General features: G+C 39.2%; 1 protein-coding gene across 1 annotated transcript in view; it reads right to left on the minus strand.

Moving 5' to 3' along the window:
- LOC109898910 (CUB and sushi domain-containing protein 1-like) overlaps positions 1-22,579 on the minus strand; it is a 218,863-nt gene that overhangs the window by 90,458 nt on the left and 105,826 nt on the right. The window contains 7 exon segments of the mRNA XM_031836493.1: positions 2,036-2,091; positions 2,093-2,132; positions 2,562-2,705; positions 7,416-7,619; positions 9,657-9,752; positions 17,422-17,535; positions 18,978-19,094. Coding sequence (XP_031692353.1) covers positions 2,036-2,091; positions 2,093-2,132; positions 2,562-2,705; positions 7,416-7,619; positions 9,657-9,752; positions 17,422-17,535; positions 18,978-19,094 — 771 coding nt within the window.

Below are 22,579 nucleotides of genomic sequence, written 5' to 3' on the forward strand. Positions count from 1 at the left end.
GCAAAGAGAAACGACAGTCCATCATTACTTTAAGACATAAAGGTCAGTCAATACGGAAAATCTCAAGAAATGTTCAAGCTTCTTCAAGTGGAGTCGCAAAAACCATCAAGCGCTATGATGAAACTGGCTCTCATGAGGACCGCCACAGGAAAGGAAGAGCCAGAGTTACATCTGCTGCAGAAAATAAGTTCATTAGAGTTACCAGCCCCAGAAATTGCAGCCCAAATACATGCTTCACAGTGTTCAAGTAACAGACACATCTCAACATCAACTGTTCAGAGGAGACTTTGTGAATCAGGCCTTCATGGTCGATTTCCTGCAAAGAAACCACTACTAAAGGACACCAATAAAAAGAAGTGACTTTCTTGGGCCAAGAAACACGAGCAATGAACATTAGACCGGTGGAAATTAGTCCAAATTAGATTTTTGGTTCCAACCACCATGTCTTTGTGAGACACAGAGTAGGTGAACGGATGATCTCCGCATGTGTGGTTCCCACACAGTTGGAACTGTGTTGTTATGGTGTGGGGGTGCTTTGCTGGTGACACTCTCAGTGATTTATTTAAAATTCAAGGCACACTTAACCAGCATGGCTACCTACAGCATTCTGCAGAGATACGCCATCCCATCTGGTTTGTGCTTAGGGGGACTATCATTTGTTTTTCAACAGGACAATGATCCAACAACCCTCCAGGTTGTGTAATTGCTATTTGACCAAGAAGGAAAGTGATGGAGTGTGGCATCAGATGACCTGGCCTCCACAATTACCCGACCTCAACTCAATTGAGATGGTTTGGGATGAGTTGGACTGCAGAGTGAAGGTAATGCAGCCAACAAGTGCTCAGCATACAGTATGTGGGGAAAAAAGCATTCCAGGTGAAGCTGGTTCAGAGAATGCCAAGAGTGTGCAAAGCTGTCATCAAGGCAAAGGGTGGCTACTTTGAGGAATCTCAAATATAAAATATATTTTGATTTCTTTAACACTTTCTTTGCTTACACATGATTCTACTTGTGTTATTTCATAGTTTTTATGTCTTCACACAGTAAAATAAAGAAAAACCCTTGAATGAGTAGGTGTGTCCAAACTTTTGACTGGTACTGTATATATATTGTATTTTATTTATTATTATTATTATTATATTTGTGTACTCATTCTCACATCCACAATCTACATCTAAGGGTATGTAGTTTTGACCCACAGGAGTACATCCTAAAAGGCCAAAGATAGGAAGGCTTGAGAACTTTAAACCTGCCATGGAAATCTCCCACAGTTTAACACGCCCACTGTGCTAACTCCTATCAGTTCTCATTTAGCATGATTGGGTTAGGCTAAAGGAGGACAGACTTAAGTCAAGACACCCGCTGCCCACTGGTGCACCAGGCATGTGAGTTCAGGGTTGCCGAGTTCCCAACTGTCCCCAATGTAGATGTCAGTCATTAGCTTCTTCCCCAACTGGCCTAGCTTACTGACTCATTTAAAATGACGTACACACACTGAAAATCATGAACTAGTGGATCTAGTCAAGATTGATAAACACAAACATTTGCCAGAAATGGGAAGTGCCCTCTATTTTCTATTTTAATACGGCCCATATGTATCACTGATCATGCCTAATACAGCCATAGCATTCAAAATCTTCATTAGATAGCATACACAGCTGTTAAGTTGTGGGAATGCTGTTACTAGAATTAACAGGGAGGCAATGAAGGCCAAGATGACAGCCAACTGGATCTCAAAAGGTCTCTGGAGCTGATACTGTTCGTCATCCAACATGAAAATGGGGACATTGGTCTGCTGCGTAAAAGATGGCACAGAAAAGTATTGGAGCCAGATCAATGTTCAGTCCCCTGGAGGAACTACGGAAGATAAAAATGAGTGGGTTTCATTTTTCAAAATTAAAGGCCTGTAAGAATTCTGTAGAACACATGAAACCTAATTTGGAAGAAGAATTATATTGCACACAGGTATGATCTCTCAGATTGAATGAAGGGGAAACTTGCGGTTCAATGCGTGATTAAGTGATCCAATTTCCACCTGAAAAGCTTCCAAGTTTAGGAGCTGTCATGTCCCGTCCATCATAGATTTCCAAGGAATCCCAATTGTGCTCGGTGGCAAAGCTCATCACCTGGATCTGCAAAATAAATTAAAATAAATAGAGTGACAAATATGATGTACCTGCCTTCTCTCTGAAAGGACAAGCATTTGTAATGGTTAGTTGAGAGACTGGTGTTTATTATTGAGAGGAAGTTTTCTTTCCGGCTAAAGCATTATAAACATAAACCCAGGATTTATACTGTGCCTTTGTAAGAAATATTTCAGAAAAAAAGTTGTTCTCATTGTGGCACGATCAATAGCGATAAGAATGCAGCTGTCTTTGTGTATGCTTTTAAACTACTTCTGTTGGCAGCAGGTCAAATTTAAACCTACGTAGCCAGTCTAATTTTATTTTCTTCTCAGTAGGATGACTGGCGGTTAAAATGTGCTACAGCCTGTCACTCAAAATACATTTTCCCTATCTTCTCTCTGTCAGAGTAACTTATTGCTTTTGATGAGTTCAAACCTGACCCTTTTGTACTTGCCTGAATCCCAGCTCCTTCGGTGACAATGATTTTCCACACACAGTTCAAGCTGTTCCCATAGGGTTCTGGGAATCCCGGGGAGAGGATTGTGCCTCTTCTCTCTGTCAGATTACCGCTGCATGGAACTGGGGAGCGAAACAGAGGGGAAATTAAAATCACACTGAATGGGGCACATGCCAGGTTCCTGTACCCATGGTGAGACAAGACAACCAGGGTAAATTTGAATAATTTATATGCAGTACATTACTGTGACTAAAGAATCACCTCACTCACCAATATCTTAGTATGTTTATGGTAACTTACCAATGTAAAAATAATTACATATCTATTACATATTCTGCATGTTCTTAAAGAGAAATTCCACCACATTTCAACCTCATATTCATTATTATTTCAAGCACCATACTGATGTCTACAACGGTGCATTCTTACGTTTTGTAGTAATTAATAATCTCAAGCACCATACTGGAGTCTACAGTCGTGGCCAAAAGTTTTGAGAATGACACAAATATCCATTTTGACAAAGTCCGCTCCCTCAGTTTGTATGATGGCAATTTGCATATACTCCAGAATATTATGAAGAGTCATCAGATGAATTGCAGTTAATTGCAAAGTCCCTCTTTGTCATGCAAATGAACTGAATCCCCCAAAAACATTTCCACTGCATTTCAGCCCTGCCACAAAAGAACCAGCTGACATCATGTCAGTGATTCTCTCGTTAACACAGGTGTGAGTGTTGACGAGGACAAGGCTGGAGATCACTCTGTTATGCTGATTGAGTTCAAATAACAGACTGGAAGCTTCAAAAGGAGGTTGGTGCTTGGAATCATTGTTCTTCCTCTGTCAACCATGGTTACCTGCAAGGAAACAGGTGCCGTCATCATTGCTTTGCACAAAAAGGGCTTCACAGGCAAGGATATTGCTGCCAGTAAGATTGCACCTAAATCAACAATTTATCGGATAATCAAGAACTTCAAGGAGAGCGGTTCAATTGTTGTCAAGAAGGCTTCAGGGAGTCCAAGAAAGTTCTGCAAGCGCCAGGACCGTCTCCTAAAGTTGATTCAGCTGCGGGATTGGGGCACCACCAGTACAGAGCTTGCTCAGGAATGGCAGCAGTCAGGTGTGAGTGCATCTGCACGCACAGTGAGGCAAAGACTTTTGGAGGATGGCCTGGTGTCAAGAAGGGCAGCAAAGAAGCCACTTCTCTCCAGGAAAAACATCAGGGACAGACTGATATTCTGCAAAAGGTACAGGGATTGGACTGCTGAGGACTGGGGTAAAGTCATTTTCTCTGATGAATCCCCATTACGATTGTTTGGGGCATCCGGAAAAAAGCCTGTCTGGAGAAGACAAGGAGAGCGCTAACATCAGTCCTGTGTCATGCCAACACAGTAAAGCATCCTGAGACCATTCATGTGTGGGGTTGCTTCTCAGCCAAGGGAGTGGGCTCACAATTTTGCCTAAGAACACAGCCATGAAAAAAGAATGGTACCAACTAGAGGTCGACCGATTAATCGGAATGGCCGATTAATTAGGGCCAATTTCAAGTTTTCATAACAATCGGAAATTGGTATTTTTGGGTGCCGATTAGCCGAAAAAAGAAAAAAAAACTTTACAAATATTTTTCTTTTTATATACCTTTATTTAACTAGGCAAGTCAGTTAAGAACACATTCTTATTTTCAATGACGGCCTAGGAACGGTGGGTTAACTGCCTTGTTCAGGGGCAGAACGACAGATTTCCCCCTTGTCAGATCGGGGGATCCAATCTTGCAAACTTACAGTTAACTAGTCCAACGCAATAACGACCTGCCTCTCTCTCGTTGCACTCCACAAGGACACTTGTTATGTGAATGCAGTAAGCCAAGGTAAGTTGCTAGATAGCATTAAACTTATCTTAGAAAAAACAATCAATCATAATCACTAGTTAACTACACATGGTTGATGACATTACTTGATATTATCTAGCGTGTCCTGTGTTGCATATAATCTGACTGAGCATACAAGCATACAAGTATCTGACTGAGCAGTGGTAGGCAGAAGCAGGCCCGTAAACATTCATTCAAACAGCACTTTCGTGCATTTTGCCAGCAGCTCTTCGTTGTGCGTCAAGCATTGCACTGTTTATGACTTCAAGCCTATCAACTCCCGAGATGAGGCTGGTGTAACCGAAGTGAAATGGCTAGCTAGTTAGTGCGCGCTAAATAGAGGGACGGAAAATATACTGTTTCACTGACAATACTAAAGTGCCTATAAAGAACATCCAATAGTCAAAGGTTAATTAAATACAAATGGTATAAAGGGAAATAGTCCTATAATTCCTATAACAACTACAACCTAAAACTTCTTACCTGGGAATATTAAAGACTCATGTTAAAAGGAACAACCAGCTTTCATATGTTCTCATGTTCTGAGCAAGGAACTGAAACGGTAGCACTTTTTCTTTCTTCTCCAACACTTTGTTTTTGCATTATTTAAACCAAATTGAACATGTTTCATTATTTACTTGAGGCTAAATTGATTTTATTGTTAAAGTTAAGTTAAAATAAGTGTTCATTCAGTATTGTTGTAATTGTCATTATTACAAATAAAATAAAGAATCAGCCAATTAATCGGTATCGGGTTTTTTGGGCCTCCAATAATCGGTATCGGCGTTGAAAAATCATAATCGGTCAACCTCTAGTACCAACACATCCTCCGAGAGCAACTTCTCCCAACCATCCAGGAACAGTTTGGTGACAAACAATGCATTTTCCAGCATGATGGAGCACCTTGCCATAGAGCAAAAGTGATAACTAACCTCTCTAGGGTATGTGGGACGCTAGCGTCCCATCTGGCCAACATCCAGTGAGATTGCAGATTGCCAAATTCAAATACAGAAATGCTCATTATAAAAATTCAGAAAACATATTTTACATAGGTTTAAAGACTAACTTCTTGTTAATCCAACCACAGTGTCAGATTTATAAAATGCTTTTCGGCGAAAGCATACCTAGCCCAGAACATAGCCCAGTTGACAAATTATTACAAACAGTAACCAGCCAAGCAGAAGCGTTACAAAACTCATAAATAGAGATAAAATTAATCCCTTACCTTTGATGATCTTCATACGGTGGCACTCAGAAGACATTCATTTACTCGATAAATGTTCCTTTTGTTCGATAAAGTCTCTTTATATCCAAAAACCTCTGTTTTGTTCGCGCGTTTCCTTCAGTAATCCACAGGCTCAAACGCAGTCAAAACAGGCAGACAAAAAAAAATCACAATTTTATCCGTAAAGTTCATAGAAACATGTCAAACGATATTTATATTCAATCCTCAGGTTGTTTTTAGCCTAAATGATCTATAATATTTCAACCGGACAATAACGTCGTCAATATAAAAGGTAAACAAGAAATGCACTCTCTCGGGATTGCGCATGAAAAAACTCTGTGACACGTCAGCGTCCACTCATTCAGACTGGTCTTACTCCCTCATTTATAAGAATACAAACCTGAAACAATTTCTATAGACTGTTGACATCTAGTGGAAGGCATAGGAACTAATTCAATGGAGACTGTAATGGCATTGAACAGAAAACTACAAAACAAAAACAAACAAAAAACTTCCTGAATGGATTTTTCTCAGGGTTTGGCCTGCCAAATCAGTTCTGTTATACTCAGACACCATTTTAACAGTTTTGGAAACTTTTGAGTGTTTTCTATCTAAATCTATCAGTATATGCATATCATATCTTCTGGGCCCGAGTAGCAGGCCGTTTAATTTGGGCATGCTTTTCATCCAAAATTCTGAATGCTGCCCCCTACCCTAGAGAGGCGAAGTGGCTCGGGGAACAAAACATCAATATTTTAGGTCCATGACCAGGAAACTCCCCCGACCTTAATCCCATTGAGAACTTGTGGTCAATCCTCAAGAGGCGGGTGGACAAACAAAATCCGACAAATTCTGACAAACTCCAAGCATTGATTATGCAAGAATGGGCTGCCATCAGTCAGTCATGTGGCCCAGAAGTTAATTGACAGCAGGCGGATTGCAGAGGTCTTGAAAAAGAAGGGTCAACACTGCAAATATTGACTCTTTGCATCAACTTCATGTAATTGTCAATAAAAGCCTTTGACACTTATGAAATGCTTGTAATTATACTTCAGTATTCCATAGTAACATCTGACAAAAATATCTAAAGACACTGAAGCAGCAAACTTTGTGGAAATTAATATTTGTGTCATTCTCAAAACTTTTGGCAACGACTTTAAATGTGTGAAAATGACGCATTTATACTCATTGTAGAATAATAGTGAAGACATCAAAACTATAAAATAACACATATGGAATCATCAACACAACTGATTGGCTCAAACGCATTAAGAAGGAAAGAAATTCCACAAATGAACTTTTAACAAGGCACACCTGTTAATTGAAATGCATTCCAGGTGAAAACCTCATGAAGCTGGTTGAGAGAATGCCAAACGTGTGCAAAGCTGTCATCAAGGCAAAGGGTGGCTACTTTGAAGTATCTCAAATATAAAATATATTTTGATTTGTTTAACACTTTTTGGTTACTACATGATTCCATGTGTTATTTCGTAGTTGTGATGTCTTCACTATTATTCTACAATGTAGAAAATAGTCAAAATAAAGAACAACCCTTGAATGAATAGGTGTGTACAAACATTTGACTGGTACTGCATATTGAATATATAAATATGTAAAGTTAAAGTCTATTTTAACCGCAGATCGTATAAACGTGGTGTTGGAGATAATTAATATGAGGTTGAAAAGTAGTGGAATTGTCCTTAAATTAATCTCCACAAATGTGACTGCTTTGAGGAGGCTTACCAGCACAAGAGGGCACAGTATCATTCCACTGGGCTAGCGCGTTGGGGACCGCATTGCATTTGATGGCTTTGGATCCCTGTAGCAAATACCCTGGGTTGCACTCAAAGCGAACAACGGAGCCTGCGGAGAACTCGGACCCAATCCGTCTGCCGTAGCGTGGCTCTGGGACAGAGCTGCACTGCGTGTTACTGGTGCGAGGAACAGCTACAAAGAAAAGAGTACCTAGTGTTTTTAACACCTAGATGTGTGTTAACACAGGGAAATTGTAGTACAATGTGACATATGATTTGTCATTATGGACATATGAGACGTTTTAGAATGACCCAAATGTATCATCAGCCATATATATATTTTTTACCTTTATTTAACTAGGCAAGTTAGTCAAGAACATATTCTTATTTTCAATGACAGCCTAGGAACAGTGGGTTAACTGCCTTGTTCAGGGGCAGAACAACATATTTTTACCTTGTCAGCTCAGGGATTTGATCTTGCAACCTTTCAGTTACAAGTCCAATGGTCTAACCACTAGGCTACCTGCCACCCCAAAATGTGTGGCTAATGCAAGAATTAATAATGCATTACCATGTGTTATCACTGTTATTCAATCATGAACATTTAGAACACCAAGGCATGGAAGATGACAATGAAACCAGATGTACTGTATATCTGATATTCAAAACATGATTGGGTACAATCTGTACTACAGTACATAAAGAAGTATGTACAACTGCATCGCCTTGCCCCCTCTTATCTGACAGACATGCTCATTCCATACAACCCAGTGAGGGCGCTCTGCTCCCAAGGAGCCGGTCTGCTTATTGTACCTAGATGCAGAACCATCTAGGTTCTGCATCTAGGTTCAACCCCTCAGTTATGGAACAGCTTGCCCTGTCAGGTAAGAGGGGCAGTCACCATTGAGGGTTTTTAAAACACATTTAAAAAACAACCTTTTTAGCCTGGCCTTTAATCAATTATTATGTTAGATGTCCTCTGTGTTTAATTTTATTTTATTAATATTTTTTACTTCCTCTTGTTTGCCTTTACTTTATTTTATGTAAAGTGTGTTGAGGTTTAAAATGCACTTGAAATCATTTTTGATTTTACCTATTAAAACAGTCTGCGTTCTCATAAACTGTTTTATAAAAAAGCATTAATGCATAGCATTTTTTTTTTAACTTTAGGTTAAATTCAAGTCCCTGAACTGAATAATAGCTTGGTTTGCGCTGTGCCTGTGTTCATCTAGACCTGATTCAAATACTATTTAATCTCTGTGGTATACCTTGGTGCCATATTTGAGGCCTTAAATGTTGGGCTGATATTGTGTCTAATATTTCTAGATCTGTACAGGAGCAGAGAATGCTCTGCAATCATCACTTGGATGCCTCCATGTACCAAACCAACTGTCCTAACTGTCAGGAAGTATTTTTCAAACACCCTTCAGCGCAGTACATCATCAAACAGTGAAGCAAGAAAACTGCAGACATAGTAAGCATGCTCTGACAAACACTGTACAGTATACGTGCTCAAATTCCTTCATGAAAGATCACCCATTTTTATAAGCCAGCTAGAAGTTTGAAAAGTTCATGTAATTCACACTGCTTAGTTATTACAACTTTCACAGAGAGAAAATGCTTGATGCGTCCAAAGGGTGGGCTATTATCTGCATCTGGAGAGAATCTCTTATTGACACTGAAATAAAGTAGGAATGACACCAAAAGCATCATTGGAATTATTGAATCCAAAAAGATTGAGTAAAAAAAAAGTTAATTCGTACTCCATTCTAGAAACGTTTTATAAAACGTGGGTTTCTATTTTATATATTCATGTGTGACATGTTCTTTTGATTATGCAAGAGAGGGAATCCTTGAATATTAAATGTGACACTTTCAACATACTTTCAACACTATCTGTACGGAGGTTGTGAGCCCTTCTACTCCTTGCCTACTACAGTAATGCAGATAGAAATCCCTTTTCCCATTACATTCCCTGCGCAGCTGTAATGATTAGAGGACTGGCCCCCCTAGGCTGCCATGGGGCAAGAGAGATAACGGCAAACCCCCTGAACAGCCTGACAACCATGAGAACAGTAACACCAGAAGATAAGACCCTCTGGTGCCTGGGGTGGGAGGGCTTTAGGAGGCCTCCAGGACCCCCAGAAACACAACCACTGACACAGGAGTAAAAACAGGGAGGAATTGTCATGCATGTGACCAGAGTGTGTGTATGTATTACTACACATACCTTGGTAAACAAAGTGGAAACCCCTGGCAGAAGGACCATTCTTCGCAGAGAATCGCACCATAATTTGGTTTGATGTGGCCAGGGGCAAGGTCTCTCCTACAAAATAAAGGATAAAAATGTGAAAATATACAGTTTTTTTTAAACAATATGTTCACTTAGTGATAACCATCAGAAGCCAACATTTCTTCTTGTGTGCTATACGTAACAATACCTAGGATGCATGATGAAAAGCTTCTTTTAAAAAATATACCAGCTCACATTCAAACGCTTGATGGGTAAATATCATGCTGTTAGTAGTTTAACTTTGAAGTATTATGTATGCAGTAGAGAACTATTTTAATAATAAGGGGGTGAACAAATTCTTATCAATAATGAGAACATTGGACAAGGAAACAACTTTTTATACATAATAGTAGGCCTGAGTCTTGAAAATTTTCATCAGCCGTGATGAATGAGCTGGATGAAGAAAACATGGTAGAGAGTGTTTTCTTAATGGCTTGAACTTATTTGAAAGCCATGACATTTGAAAGCCTATAATAAGGTGGAGTAGCTTATTGTGGATGTGGCTAATGTAGGTGGCTAATCAGGCTCCATTTAGGTGAAAACACCCAAAGCATTATGAACCTGTATGATGTAATGTATCATTATAATTCAAATGTCACCATGAATAGACAGGGAAAACACAAGTTATTTGTTGACAGAAACCCAGAGAAGATTAGTGTGCACGTCTTGGACATGTCAGAGGTAATTCATGTGTTATCTAATTTAGTAATAACCTTTTAATTTACATTTTCTATAGGACGCCACCAGGGTTGGGGCGTAACCGATTACAACAAACTGTAACTGTAGACCGTTACATTACCAGCAAATATATTGTCCGATTTCAGATACTTTTGAAAAACGAGATGATTTTTTTGAGGATTACTTTTTCAGAAATTCAGAAAGGAGGTTTGTGAGAATTTTCGTTGTTGTTGATATACTTCTCTGTTTTCTCAATGACATTCAAATCAGCATTGAAAAAAGGCACAAATTTAAGTTTGTTCCACCTGAGCGAGTCTGACCAGAACTCAGAGACCACATGACACACCAAATGGGTTTAGGAATAGACTTTTGTAGGCTACAGTCCAAGCTATGTCTTCCAATGGTACGACTGCTGTCGGCATCCAAAGATTATCCAACCTGAAAAAAAAGTTTGGAGGAAAGGATGACAGAAGTGGTGTAGTCTACGGCGATAAGGATATCACTTATCATTGCTGTCTACATAGCACATTGATGTGAATCACACTGCTGCTCTCATTGAGCTATTTGCGCCTTACGGATTGTCGATGTTGTGGATAGCTTTTCACAAATCTAAATGTGCATTTGAACCCAATAATGGTTGAATTCAAGAAGTTTAAAACCTGTTATGGCTGCTGTCCCCGTACAGGGACCAACATCAGGGGAAATTTCCGAGTGACAACTAAAAATACAATTTCGTTACATTAAACATTCTTGAAAATGCAATTGTCTTACACTCTTCAAAGGATTAGAATCTTGGTAATCAAACTACGTTTTCCAATTTAAAATAGCTATTACAGAGAACAAATCCCATGCTTTTGTTTGAGAAGAGCAATCAAGAACAGAAACATTTTCCGCCATGACAGTTTTTACACATTTACATCTGAAGGTAAAATTATGACTTACATTCTGATATCTTGCTCTTATTTCTCTTCCTGAGTATCCCATTGATCAAATGAAGTGCCGTTTTCTTTGATAAAATCCATTTTTATAGCCTAAATCTAAACATTTTGTAAACTATTTGTGCAGTGAATTCCATCTCTATCAATTTTTTACGGAGCATTCGGCGTAATTCGCCCCTGTAAACAATCGTTTATTTCGTCATGGTGGGTTTCAGTGCATTCCTCTGGATGTTTGCAACACAGTCAAACAACTTTGTTTTTTTGGCTGGGAGAATTGACCAAAGTGAGCTGATTTGAAGACAACGATAAATGACTACCTGACGCACCAATAATTTTAGCGAAGCTTCATTGATTGACTATATTTCTGCCCAATGACCACTGATCTTCTTGAAATCTAGCTGGGTAGATAGCCAATGAGCTGAGGTAAACGCCAGTATGTAATGGTTTGGGGTTGGACCACAATTCCTTGGTTGTAATCGCACGCGCAGGGAACTCCATTTTCGCCTTGACGATGAGAGGGGTTGCTGTAAGGCTTTTTATGCACAGCTGTATTTCGGAAAGTTGTAGTTTCAACAATTTCATTGAAGATATCCTGGCGAATACTTAATGTAAAGCGAAGTCAAACTCTAAAGTAAAAGTGAAAGTGAGACAGATTTTTTGTTTGAGGAATCTTGGAGTGTTATGATTCAAACGAACTGAGGAGCTGTTTCTGCAAGGACAGGACGTACTTCTGGACGGGTAAGTGCTAATGCCGTTTTATGAAATATAAAAAAATATATATATTATATATAAAAAAAACGTTTTTACATTTTTTTTTTGCAATGAAATGTGTAGTTTGTTTTTGTGTGTGTGTGTGTGTGTTGGTTTGTTTGGGTGTGTGTGTATATATATATATACACAACAATGGCCAGAGTTGAATGGAACACCTTAGTGACTGTTCCCTCTGCTCTATTCAATCAATACATATCTGTTTATTTTATGTGATGATAAAAGGCTCATACAATACAAATATTTTTTTAATGTTTTCTTTCACAGTGATAGCGACTCCGACTGGGAGGCCCCAGTGTTAAGCTGCCCGCTCTACCTGTGCCCCCAGTGGTGTTCATATGCCACAGTTCATTACTGCAGGCATGACTGTGCCTCAGAGCCAAAAGGGCACAGTATGGAGGCGTCATTGTGTTCTGTGTCGCATGAAATGCACCACTTGTTCAGTTTGCTTCTGCTTTACATCAGAAAGAGACTGCTATGGGACATGGCACAGGCAGCAAAATATTATGACGAGGACTTCCAAGGGGTGTGTACAGTTTTTTGTTTTATATAAATTTTCTAATATTTTTTAAAACATTTTTTTTTGTGTGTGTGTGTGTTAGAATTGCTTTTTGATATGTTGTATATAGTTATTTGCACTGCTGTATATAGTTATAGGTCATTTCACCAATTCGGCCACTTGCGTACATTTGGGCAACTTGTGTGGGACACCTGGGTGACTTCATGCTAAATGTCATGTAGCTCACCCTTTCCTGAAGTTATCAGTCTCAAACTTTGCACACCTACAGTTGCCCTCTTGTGTTATCCATCAAAATTATCTCCAGCATCCTATCTGACTGTGTGGCTATTCTAGTACATGTGAAAGATGATACTACAACAATAAAAAACAGAAAACGCATGCTCTTTCTTTCTCTTTTCTTCCACCAGATCTACTGTGTTATATTCTCCTACATTCAATTAAAATTTCCACGAACTTCAGAATGTTTCCATTCAAATGATACCAATAATATGCATATCCTTGCCTCTGGGGCTGAGCTACAGGCAGTCAATCATTGTTTTTTAAATCAGCTGACAGCCAGTGAAAAATGCGCTCTTACAACAGCTGCACAGTGCAGATCCCAGCCTATGGAATAAAAAAGTGGGGCTTTTATTGCTCAATGTAATTCATGCTGATACATTTTTTTTAAATCCATAGGCTTCAAGGACACGTTCAAACTTGTACACTTTTGATAGACTTAAAGAGGCAACCTGTAGTTGCGACATACATTTTTGGACATATAAATTATATATACACTACCGTTCAAAAGTTTGGGGTCACTTAGAAATGTCCTTGTTTTTAAAAGAAAAGCACTTTTCTTTTGTCCATTTAAAATGACATCAAATTGATCAGAAATACAGTGTAGACATTGTTAACGTTGTAAATTACTAATGTGGCTGGAAACGGCTGATTTTTTATGGAATATCTACATAGGTGTACCTAGGCCCATTATCAGCAACCATCACTGTGTTCCAATGTTATGTTGTGTTAGCTAATCCAAGTTTATAATTTAAAAGACTAATTGATCGTCAAAACCATTTTGCAATTATGTTAGCACAGCTGAAAACTGTTGGTCTGATTAAAGAAGCAATAAAACTGGCATTCTTTCGACTAGTTGAGTATCTGGAGCATTAGCATTTGTGGGTTCGATTACAGGCTCAAAATGGCCAGAAACAAATAAATGTCTTCTGAAACTTGTCAGTATATTCTTGTTCTGAGAAATTATGGCTATTCCATGCGAGAAATTGCCAAGAAACTGAAGATCTCGTACAACACTGTGTAGTACTCCCTTCACAGAACAGCGCAAACTGGCGCTAACCAGAATAGAAAGAGGCGTGGGAGGCCCTGGTGCCCAAATGAGCAAGAGGACAAGTACATTAGAGTGTCTAGTTTGAGAAACAGACGCCTCACAAGTCCTTAACCCCAAAACAAATAAACAAACAAATAAATAGTACCCGCAAAACACCAGTCTCAACGTCAACAGTGAAGAGGCGACTGCGGGATGCTGGCGTTCTAGGCAGAGTTGCAAAGAAAAAGCCATATCTCAGACTGGCCAATAAAAATAAAATAATAATATGGGCAAAAGAACACAAGACACTGGACAGAGGAAGATTGGAAAAAAAGTGTTATGGATAGACAAATCTAAGTTTGAGATGTTCGAGTCACAAAGAAGAACATTTGTGAGACGCATAATGAATAAAAAGATGCTGGAGGAGTGCTTGACGCCATCTGTCAAGCATGGTGGGGGTACTTTGGTGGTGGTAAAGTGGGAGATTTGTACAGAGTAAAAGGTATCTTGAAGAAGGAAAGCTATCACTCCATTTTGCGACGCCATGCCATAACCTGTGGACGGCGCATAATTGGAGACAATTTCCTCCCACAACAGGACAATGACCCAAAGAACTATGACCCAAACTATGCTAGAACTATTTAGGGAAGAAGCAGTCAGCTGGTCTTCTGTCTATAATGGAGTGGCCAGCACAGTCATAGGATTTCAACCCTAATGAGCTGTTGTGGAAGCAGCAAGTGTCACGTTCTTCATAACGACGAGACCTAGGTGCAGCGTGATAAGAATACATTCTTCTTTAATGAAAGAGAAACACTGAACAAATTATACAAAACGAACGTGACGCTATAAGACACGAGTGCTGACAGGCAACTACACAGATAATAACCGAAGCGATGGGTTATAAGAAGCCTACATAACCAACCCATGAAGTAAAATGTAACATCCATAAATGGCCAGCTATGTAAACTTTTTAACATTGATTTATCCTGCAATAGATGTGGTTCAATTGGTAACATACATTGTTGTCTTCTTCTAAGGTCTCTTAAGGGGAAAGTAATATAAAAGTAACTGAATGTAATTAGATTACGTTACTGAGTTTGGTTAATCCAAATGTTACTTTAAAAATTACTTTACTGATTACACTTTTGGACAGTTAACACTTAGATTACACTTAGAAAGTAACATACCCAACCCTGTACACTACATACTGCATTACTGAATGCTGAAATCTAATGTTTTCAAAGACAAAGTAAAATCAAAGCATCTCCCTTGGGAATATATGGTTGCACAGTAGAATAAAACAAATCTGAACCATAAAAGGTGCCATAGAAACAGTTTATATTAATTTGCCTCCATCAATCCTCAAAATAATGTAATGTTGAGGGTGATTTCTGTGCAGAAATGTAACTACCTTCCCCAGTGACAGCGATAAATCAAACGGGGACAGCAATTATCAAATGTTAGCTTGAAATAATAAAAACACAGAGAGAATTTTCTATAAGGCCCATGACCGTTGAGCTTGGTGGAACAGACCTATCATTAAAAAAAATACTTGTTTATTTGTGATTGGCTCTATCTTCAGTGAATAATCCTTTCTTAAGTAAGTAGATACAGTACACAATGGCTGACATTTTGATAACACATACTTATTACGTCAAATCCTATCAAGTCAAACACTCTTCCAGCTTGCATTTCAAAACAGATTTGGATTGCAACAGTGCTTTCGGAAAGTATTCAGACTAGAGGTCGACCGACTAATCAGGGCCGATTTCAAGTTTTCATAACAATCGGTAATCTGCATTTTTGGACGCCGATTACATTGCACTCCATGAGGAAACTGCGTGCAGGCTGACTAACTGTTGCACGAGTGCAGCAAGGAGCCAAGGTAAGTTGCTAGCTAGCATTAAACTTATCATATAAAAAAACAATCCATCTTAACATGATCACTAGTTAACTACACACATGGTTGATGATATTACTAGTTTATCTAGCATGTCCTGCGTTGCATATAATCAATGCGGTGCCTGTTAATTTATCATCGAATCACAGCCTACTTCGCCAAACGGGTGATGATTTAACAAGAGCATTCGCAAAAAAAGTACTGTCGCTGCATTAATGTGTACCTAACCATAAACATCAATGCCTTTCTTAAAATCAATACACAAGTATATATTTTTAAACCTGCATATTTAGTTAATATTGCCTGCTAACTTTAATAACTGGTGCAAAACACAGACAGGAAACAATCACCCACAAAATACCCAAAGAATATGGCTGCCTAAATATGGTTCCCAATCAGAGACAACGATAAACACCTGCCTCTCATTGAGAACCACTCTAGGCAACCATAGACTTACCTAGAATACTATACTGAACACAAACCCATCAATCTACAAAACCCCTAGACAAGACAAACACATAATCACCCATGTCACACCCTGGCTTAAAAAAAATAAAGAAAACACAGAATACTAAGACCAGGGCGTGACAAGTGGCTTCCGTCTGGTCACTCAACCATAAAGTGCTGCAGAGATGGTTGTCCTTCTGGAAGGTTCTCCCATCTTCACAAAGGAACTCCAGGTTCTTGGTCAGGGAGGTGACCAAGGTCCTTCTTCTCTGATTGCTCAGTTTGGCCGGGCGGCCAGCTCTAGAAAAAGTTTTGGTGGTTCCAAACTTCTTTCATTTAAGAATGATGGAGGCCACTGTGTTCTTGGGGACCTTCAATGCTGCAGGAATGTGTTGGTACTCTTCCCCAGATCTGTGCCCGGACACAATCCTGTCTCGGTGCTCAACAGACAATTCCTTCAACCTCATGGCTTGGTTTTTGCTCTGATATGCACTGTCAACTGTGGGACCTTAAATAGACAGGTGTGAGGTGTCCAATCAAGTATGATCAATGGAAACAGGATACACCTGAGCTCAATTTCGAGATTCAAAGCAAAGTGTCTGAACACTTATGTAAACAAGGTATTTCGTTTTTTTTATTTGTATACATTTGCTAATATCTCTTAAAACCTGTTTTCACTTTGTCATTATGTGGTATTGTCTGTAGATTGCTGTGGATTTTTTTAAATGTCATCCATATTTTAATAAGGCTGTAATGTAACAAAATGTGGAAAAATTCAAGGGGTCTGAAAACTTTCCAAAGGCATACAGAGCTTTTGAGATAAATGTGGCCATTGTATAAGGACTGACACCGTGTCTTGGGATACTCATTGAAGCAACGCTTATTTCCCAAATGGCTGCCCTTCCTGTTCTTGCATGGATAGAATGTCGCAATACTAATTACTGAAAATAAACATTTTTGAATGAGACAGTAACAAGTGCCAACAGCAGTTACTAATACAGTTATCATGCTGAGGCCTTTTGTCCTTGCAACACCTCTTGTGTTCCCCAACTGACTGCAAACAAAATCCACGTGTGAGTGTTTTCCATTAGTTTTGTTCATTTAAAGACTATAATCAATGAAAGGAATGGAAAGCTATTACTTACCTGAGTGAAACCCAGCGAGGGAGCTAAGAAGCCTGGCATTCTGATTGGCCCCATCAAATAGTTCCACTGAGTCATTCATTGCTGTCTGAAAGTAGGCAAACTGCCCAAATACCACTGAGGAGGCAAAATGGGAACATCATACAGGTTATCTCAGTACATGTAAAATGTGGCTACAAAACAATCATATCCCCAAACGGTAAATTGAGTGCTTAAAATGGCAAATTGGGATTTGGTGTCTTGTCAACAATGACACAAAGCTAGCGTGCTAACCACTTGTCTACCAAAACCATTGTTGTTATACTGTAGGCTGGGGCCGACTCAGGTCTCAGGGTGGGTGATGTCACCACACAATGGGCTAGCCAACACTGTTTAACTAGCGATTTCACATCTGCTACAATAGATCATGCATGATAAACACTGAGGCATTGACAAATATCTTATGCAATGAGAGATGTTTTGGATGTCATACCTGCTGCATATCACTCACAATTAAGATAGCATGACTTGTGTGAAGACAAACAAGAACCAGCGCCATCTCTAGCATAGCTTGTCCATGATTCAGCAATTCATGACTGCTCTATGCTTTCCATAAGCCTGAATATGAGGAGATTTCAGGGATGCCAATTTAAAATAGTCTAGAGAATTGTATTGGATTCACTGTTTGTCTACCATGCCTCCTAAAGGTCTGAACCAATAATTTGATATCAGACCATTTCTTACATGTATGTGTTACATTGATTTGTCTTGCCATCCAGGTCTGCAATTTGTCATTTTGTACATACTGTACGTATATATTCAAATTTCTGTAACTACTACGTGCCCATCTCATTGATATACTTATTAGAGGTACTTATTAGAGGTACACCATTTTTGTTTTTTTTAAATAGGTCACTCTAATTATATCTACAGGCACCGCACACCATGTGCGTAATGGTCATTAAGGCAGGTATTCAAACAGTTTCCAACGTAATCTTTTTTACTGTTGCATAGGTTTTAACTTGGATCGATTTTGTATGCATAGAATATTTTCTGAACATATGTAACTTTTAATTATGAATTAATATGCGCAAAAGTTAATTGAATTGTTTCCACACCCACCATGTGATGGTCATGTGAGGTGAAATGTGTACGTTATATTTTGGGATGTGAGCACTCAGTCAGTTCACCTGACAATAATTTGTTTTGGATCTAAATGACGTCAATAAAGCAGTGATTTGGGAGCAAAAACAGTGTGCAGGCCTTCCTGTTCTAAGATTAAGGGGAGACCACTGGATTTTAGCTAATGTTAGCTTTGCTAGCTATTTCTGACAACTTTTCTAGCTAACGACAACATTTTTATCGGTCTAATGTAAATGTGATGACATGATGATGATGGCTAAGCTGTTTCCTACTAAATATTTGCATACTTTAGCAATGTCATCATATTTCCAGGCCACCAGTGTAATTTCGAGTGACGGAGGAGCAACCCACGAATATGCAGATAGAGGTGTAAAACTAGTCAAGCGTAGCATAAGTTTAAGTGTTGCATTAATAATGATGCTTTTGATTAACCTCACCAAATTCTCCAGAGACAGTGATATAGTAGGAGCAGCTTTGCCCAGCGGTGTAGTTGTGGGGGAAGTTAGGAGATAGTACCACGCCTTCAGATCCATTATAATGGCCACCACAAGGAGCTGAAAGACAACAAAACAACTTCAGTGTACTCAATTTCCAGAGACAATAATCCTGAAAGGACAAGCACCATGGATTAGCATGGGATAAAAGTCAGTGCACTAGCTGCGAGCTGTTGTGTTGGAACAAGGATGTTCTAGGATAGATCTAAACTCACTGTACAGAATATCAACAGTTTCAGACCAACATTAAGCCTATCAGTCCCGAGCCCCGAGCAAAAATCAGCTTTTTATTTATCTGACGTTCATATATCTGTATGTCCAGCCCTTATATTTACAATAAAGTGTTTTACCAATTTATTTTCAGGACAATCAGGCCACAAGTAAAACACAAAACAATTTTAAATAAAGAGTTGTATTCATGAGTTTTATTATGTTTTATTTATTCAATGTCAATAAAAAAAGGTCAGCCAAAGCAAAAACCTGATACAAATGAATTTATATGAATGCTGCAATTACAGAAATTGTTTTTCTCAGTGGAAAATGAATAGCCAACAAGCCACTGGCAACTGTGTGGAGTTTGTAGTCTGTGACAGCAACTATGTGAGTTTATTACAGTATTATAGACACTATGTCCTTGGATTTCCTATGACCTTCTATGTAGAAGAACCCCTTACCTTCTAATGACTCTTGTGTAGCTTGTGAGCATCATAGAGCATGTGAGTGTTTGTGAGAATCTCAGCTTTTCATAGATAGCTTTTAATAGTTTGTAGCTCAAACTGTTCAGACTCTACAGACGTTTTTGTAAAAAGACCCAGCCCGGGCCCCTTTGGGAACCGCCCTTGTCTCACAAACACCGCTCTAGCTCAGCCCCCGTTAATCACACAGACAACTGATGCAGAAGAAATAAACATATCCAACAGTACAACCCAGAAGTCTGTAGCTCAAACACACAATGTTAAAAATATGTATGAAGTCCAAATTGACCAGCATGTTAAAGTTGCCCTTAAGCATGTGTAAATTCTCAATATGGCCTGTAATGGGTCCAGAGATTAAATATACTGATGTCAATGGCTCCATGGAAACACACGTGCCTTCACTTTAAAGGGGAATTTCACCCAGGCTCTGTCATGGCATATAGTCTTTACGATATTAACAGCATTACGTTTTTTATCATAAACATCACAATTATCCAAACCACAAGCTGACTAGCAAATTTAAATTTCACTGGTAGAATCGTGAAGTTTCGAATCCCTGTGTATTCGTCTGCTCATAGTGAACCACTAAGTGTGGCATTCATAGCGAATGCTGATACTGCCCGCTAGGTAGAGGAGGCTAATGGCATTGTTACTTCAAACACCCAACACACAGTAATCTCAGAAATTCTCTAGGCAAGATTTTTGTGAAAATTTTGTTTTTCACAAAGTTTTTCCATCATGCCCATGTGGTGTTCTGTGCATGGCTGTGCTAATTAGCATCACTAAATTGGCAGAATCTTCAAGGTGAAGAAGGCACAGTATTAGAATAGCAAGCCATTCTAATAGAGATCAATACAATTAGTGGGGTGGTTAAATTGTGTATTGTTGTGTATTTTGTTGTAGGTGGTACAGAATTGGATTCTACCAACATGTGCAACTTGTGCTCCGCACAAGGTAAAGGTAAGTTAGCCAAAATATTTACAAGCTGATGGCTAAGATACACTATGCATGATATAAACATGAATTGGGTAGTGTTTGTATGGTTTGTGTTTGTGTAATGGGGTTACAGGTGGTTAAAGGTACCCTGAGGACCACGGAGTAGCTTCCAGACCATGTAATCAATTTAGTCTATACCTCTTCTCTTTTTAACCTGAGTTGTACAAAAAGAAGGTATCTGGAGCCATTCCACAGTGCCCTGCTGAAAAATACCCCAAAGCGGGGGCATTTTGGGCACACAAGCATGAGTGAGCGGACACACCTTACGGTTATGGTGCACAACAAGATTGTGGGACAGAAACCAGCAAGAGATACTGAAAGGTATAAAGTCAAGACTACAACAGTAATGACACAACCATCTCATTCATCTCTGCAGATTCTCTAACCACAATACAATGACATGTCTACCCCTGCAAAGGGCTACTATTGGCAAGAATGATCTGTCAAAGTCAATGGGCTGGGGGAGGTTTACAGGCAGTACTTTGAGATGAGGAAGGGGGGTTTTGGTTGTGCAGGTATGTGCTTAGACAGTAAATGTATTGTTGTGTATGTGAGCGATTGACGTGCCATTTCTCTTCAATCTCCCATACACAACTATTAATATGTGTAAGAACTGCCTTCCTAAGACTATTTACACCTTCTTCTTTAGCCCCCTCCCCCCCCAGCCCATTCCTTATTTTGACTGATCTTTCCTCTCAAAAGCAGCTCCCAATGTCCCCTCATTGTCCCTAAACAATACGCTAGCTGGTCTCATTCAGTTGATACCTTTACCAATAGGTGTGTTGCCCTAGGTCCCTTCCACAAAAAGTGCAAAATGCTAAGACCACATCCATGTCTACACCACTTTCAGCAGAGATGTATCCATAAGCACAAAGAGCCTCAGCTTCCCCAGCCCACCGTTGCCAGTGTACAGAAGCCAGATAAAGGACTATGGCTGCAGTTCTGACACAGATCTGATGTGATTAAGACCAATTATTAGGGCTGCCTGTGTAAACGCAACTAGTGTGGTTAAGCATAAGACCATGTAGAAAAGTGGTCTCCAACCGTGTTCCTGGAGAGCTACCCTCCTGTAGGTTTTCGATTGTAACTAACCTGGTTCAGCTTATCAACCAGATAATTATTAGAATCAGGTGTGCTAGATAGATTAGGATTGGATTGAAAACCTACAGGATGGTAGCTCTCCAGGAACAGGGTTGGAGAGCCCTGATGTAGAACCACCATAAAATAAATATGGATATTTTCTATCAATCTTTGAAATGTGTCTGCCTTTATGGATTCACATAAGATATTTATATAAACTGTACAGGGGCCAAGGCTCGGTAGCATAAAACAGATGCTAGACATTAAGATATCCCCAAAAAATTGTTTATTTGTCCAAATCTAAAATACAGGAGAGTGTCCACTATTTAATGCTACCTCAAGAGAACTGGGTATTCAAAAACAATGTTATATGGTAAAAGTAACATACAAAAAACATTAGTATGAACAGTGTAGTACAGTTCAGTGTGTCTGAGTGTGTCAGGTGTAGACACACAAGTGCAGAGAACTGTAGCTACAGATTGTTACACCAGATAATGTGATTCACCCAAAGACATCTCGTCTATTTGACATCATGTCCTACTTCAGGTCTTCTCTCATTGATCGAGACAGGTGGGTGTCTACCCCAAAGTCCTGCATGTCATGATGACAGAGACCTGTCTCGATCAATGTGCGAGAAGACTTGAAATAGACACGATGGCGGTGCACATATTGTTGTATTACTTATTACTTATTACTTAACAGAGCATTTTTTAAATTCAAACTGACCCCTTCAACCGGACAGACATTTTATGAGACACCTGTTTCCCAAAATTA

Source organism: Oncorhynchus kisutch, linkage group LG11 (assembly GCF_002021735.2).
Source record: "Oncorhynchus kisutch isolate 150728-3 linkage group LG11, Okis_V2, whole genome shotgun sequence".
NCBI classification, from domain to species: Eukaryota; Metazoa; Chordata; class Actinopteri; order Salmoniformes; family Salmonidae; genus Oncorhynchus; species Oncorhynchus kisutch.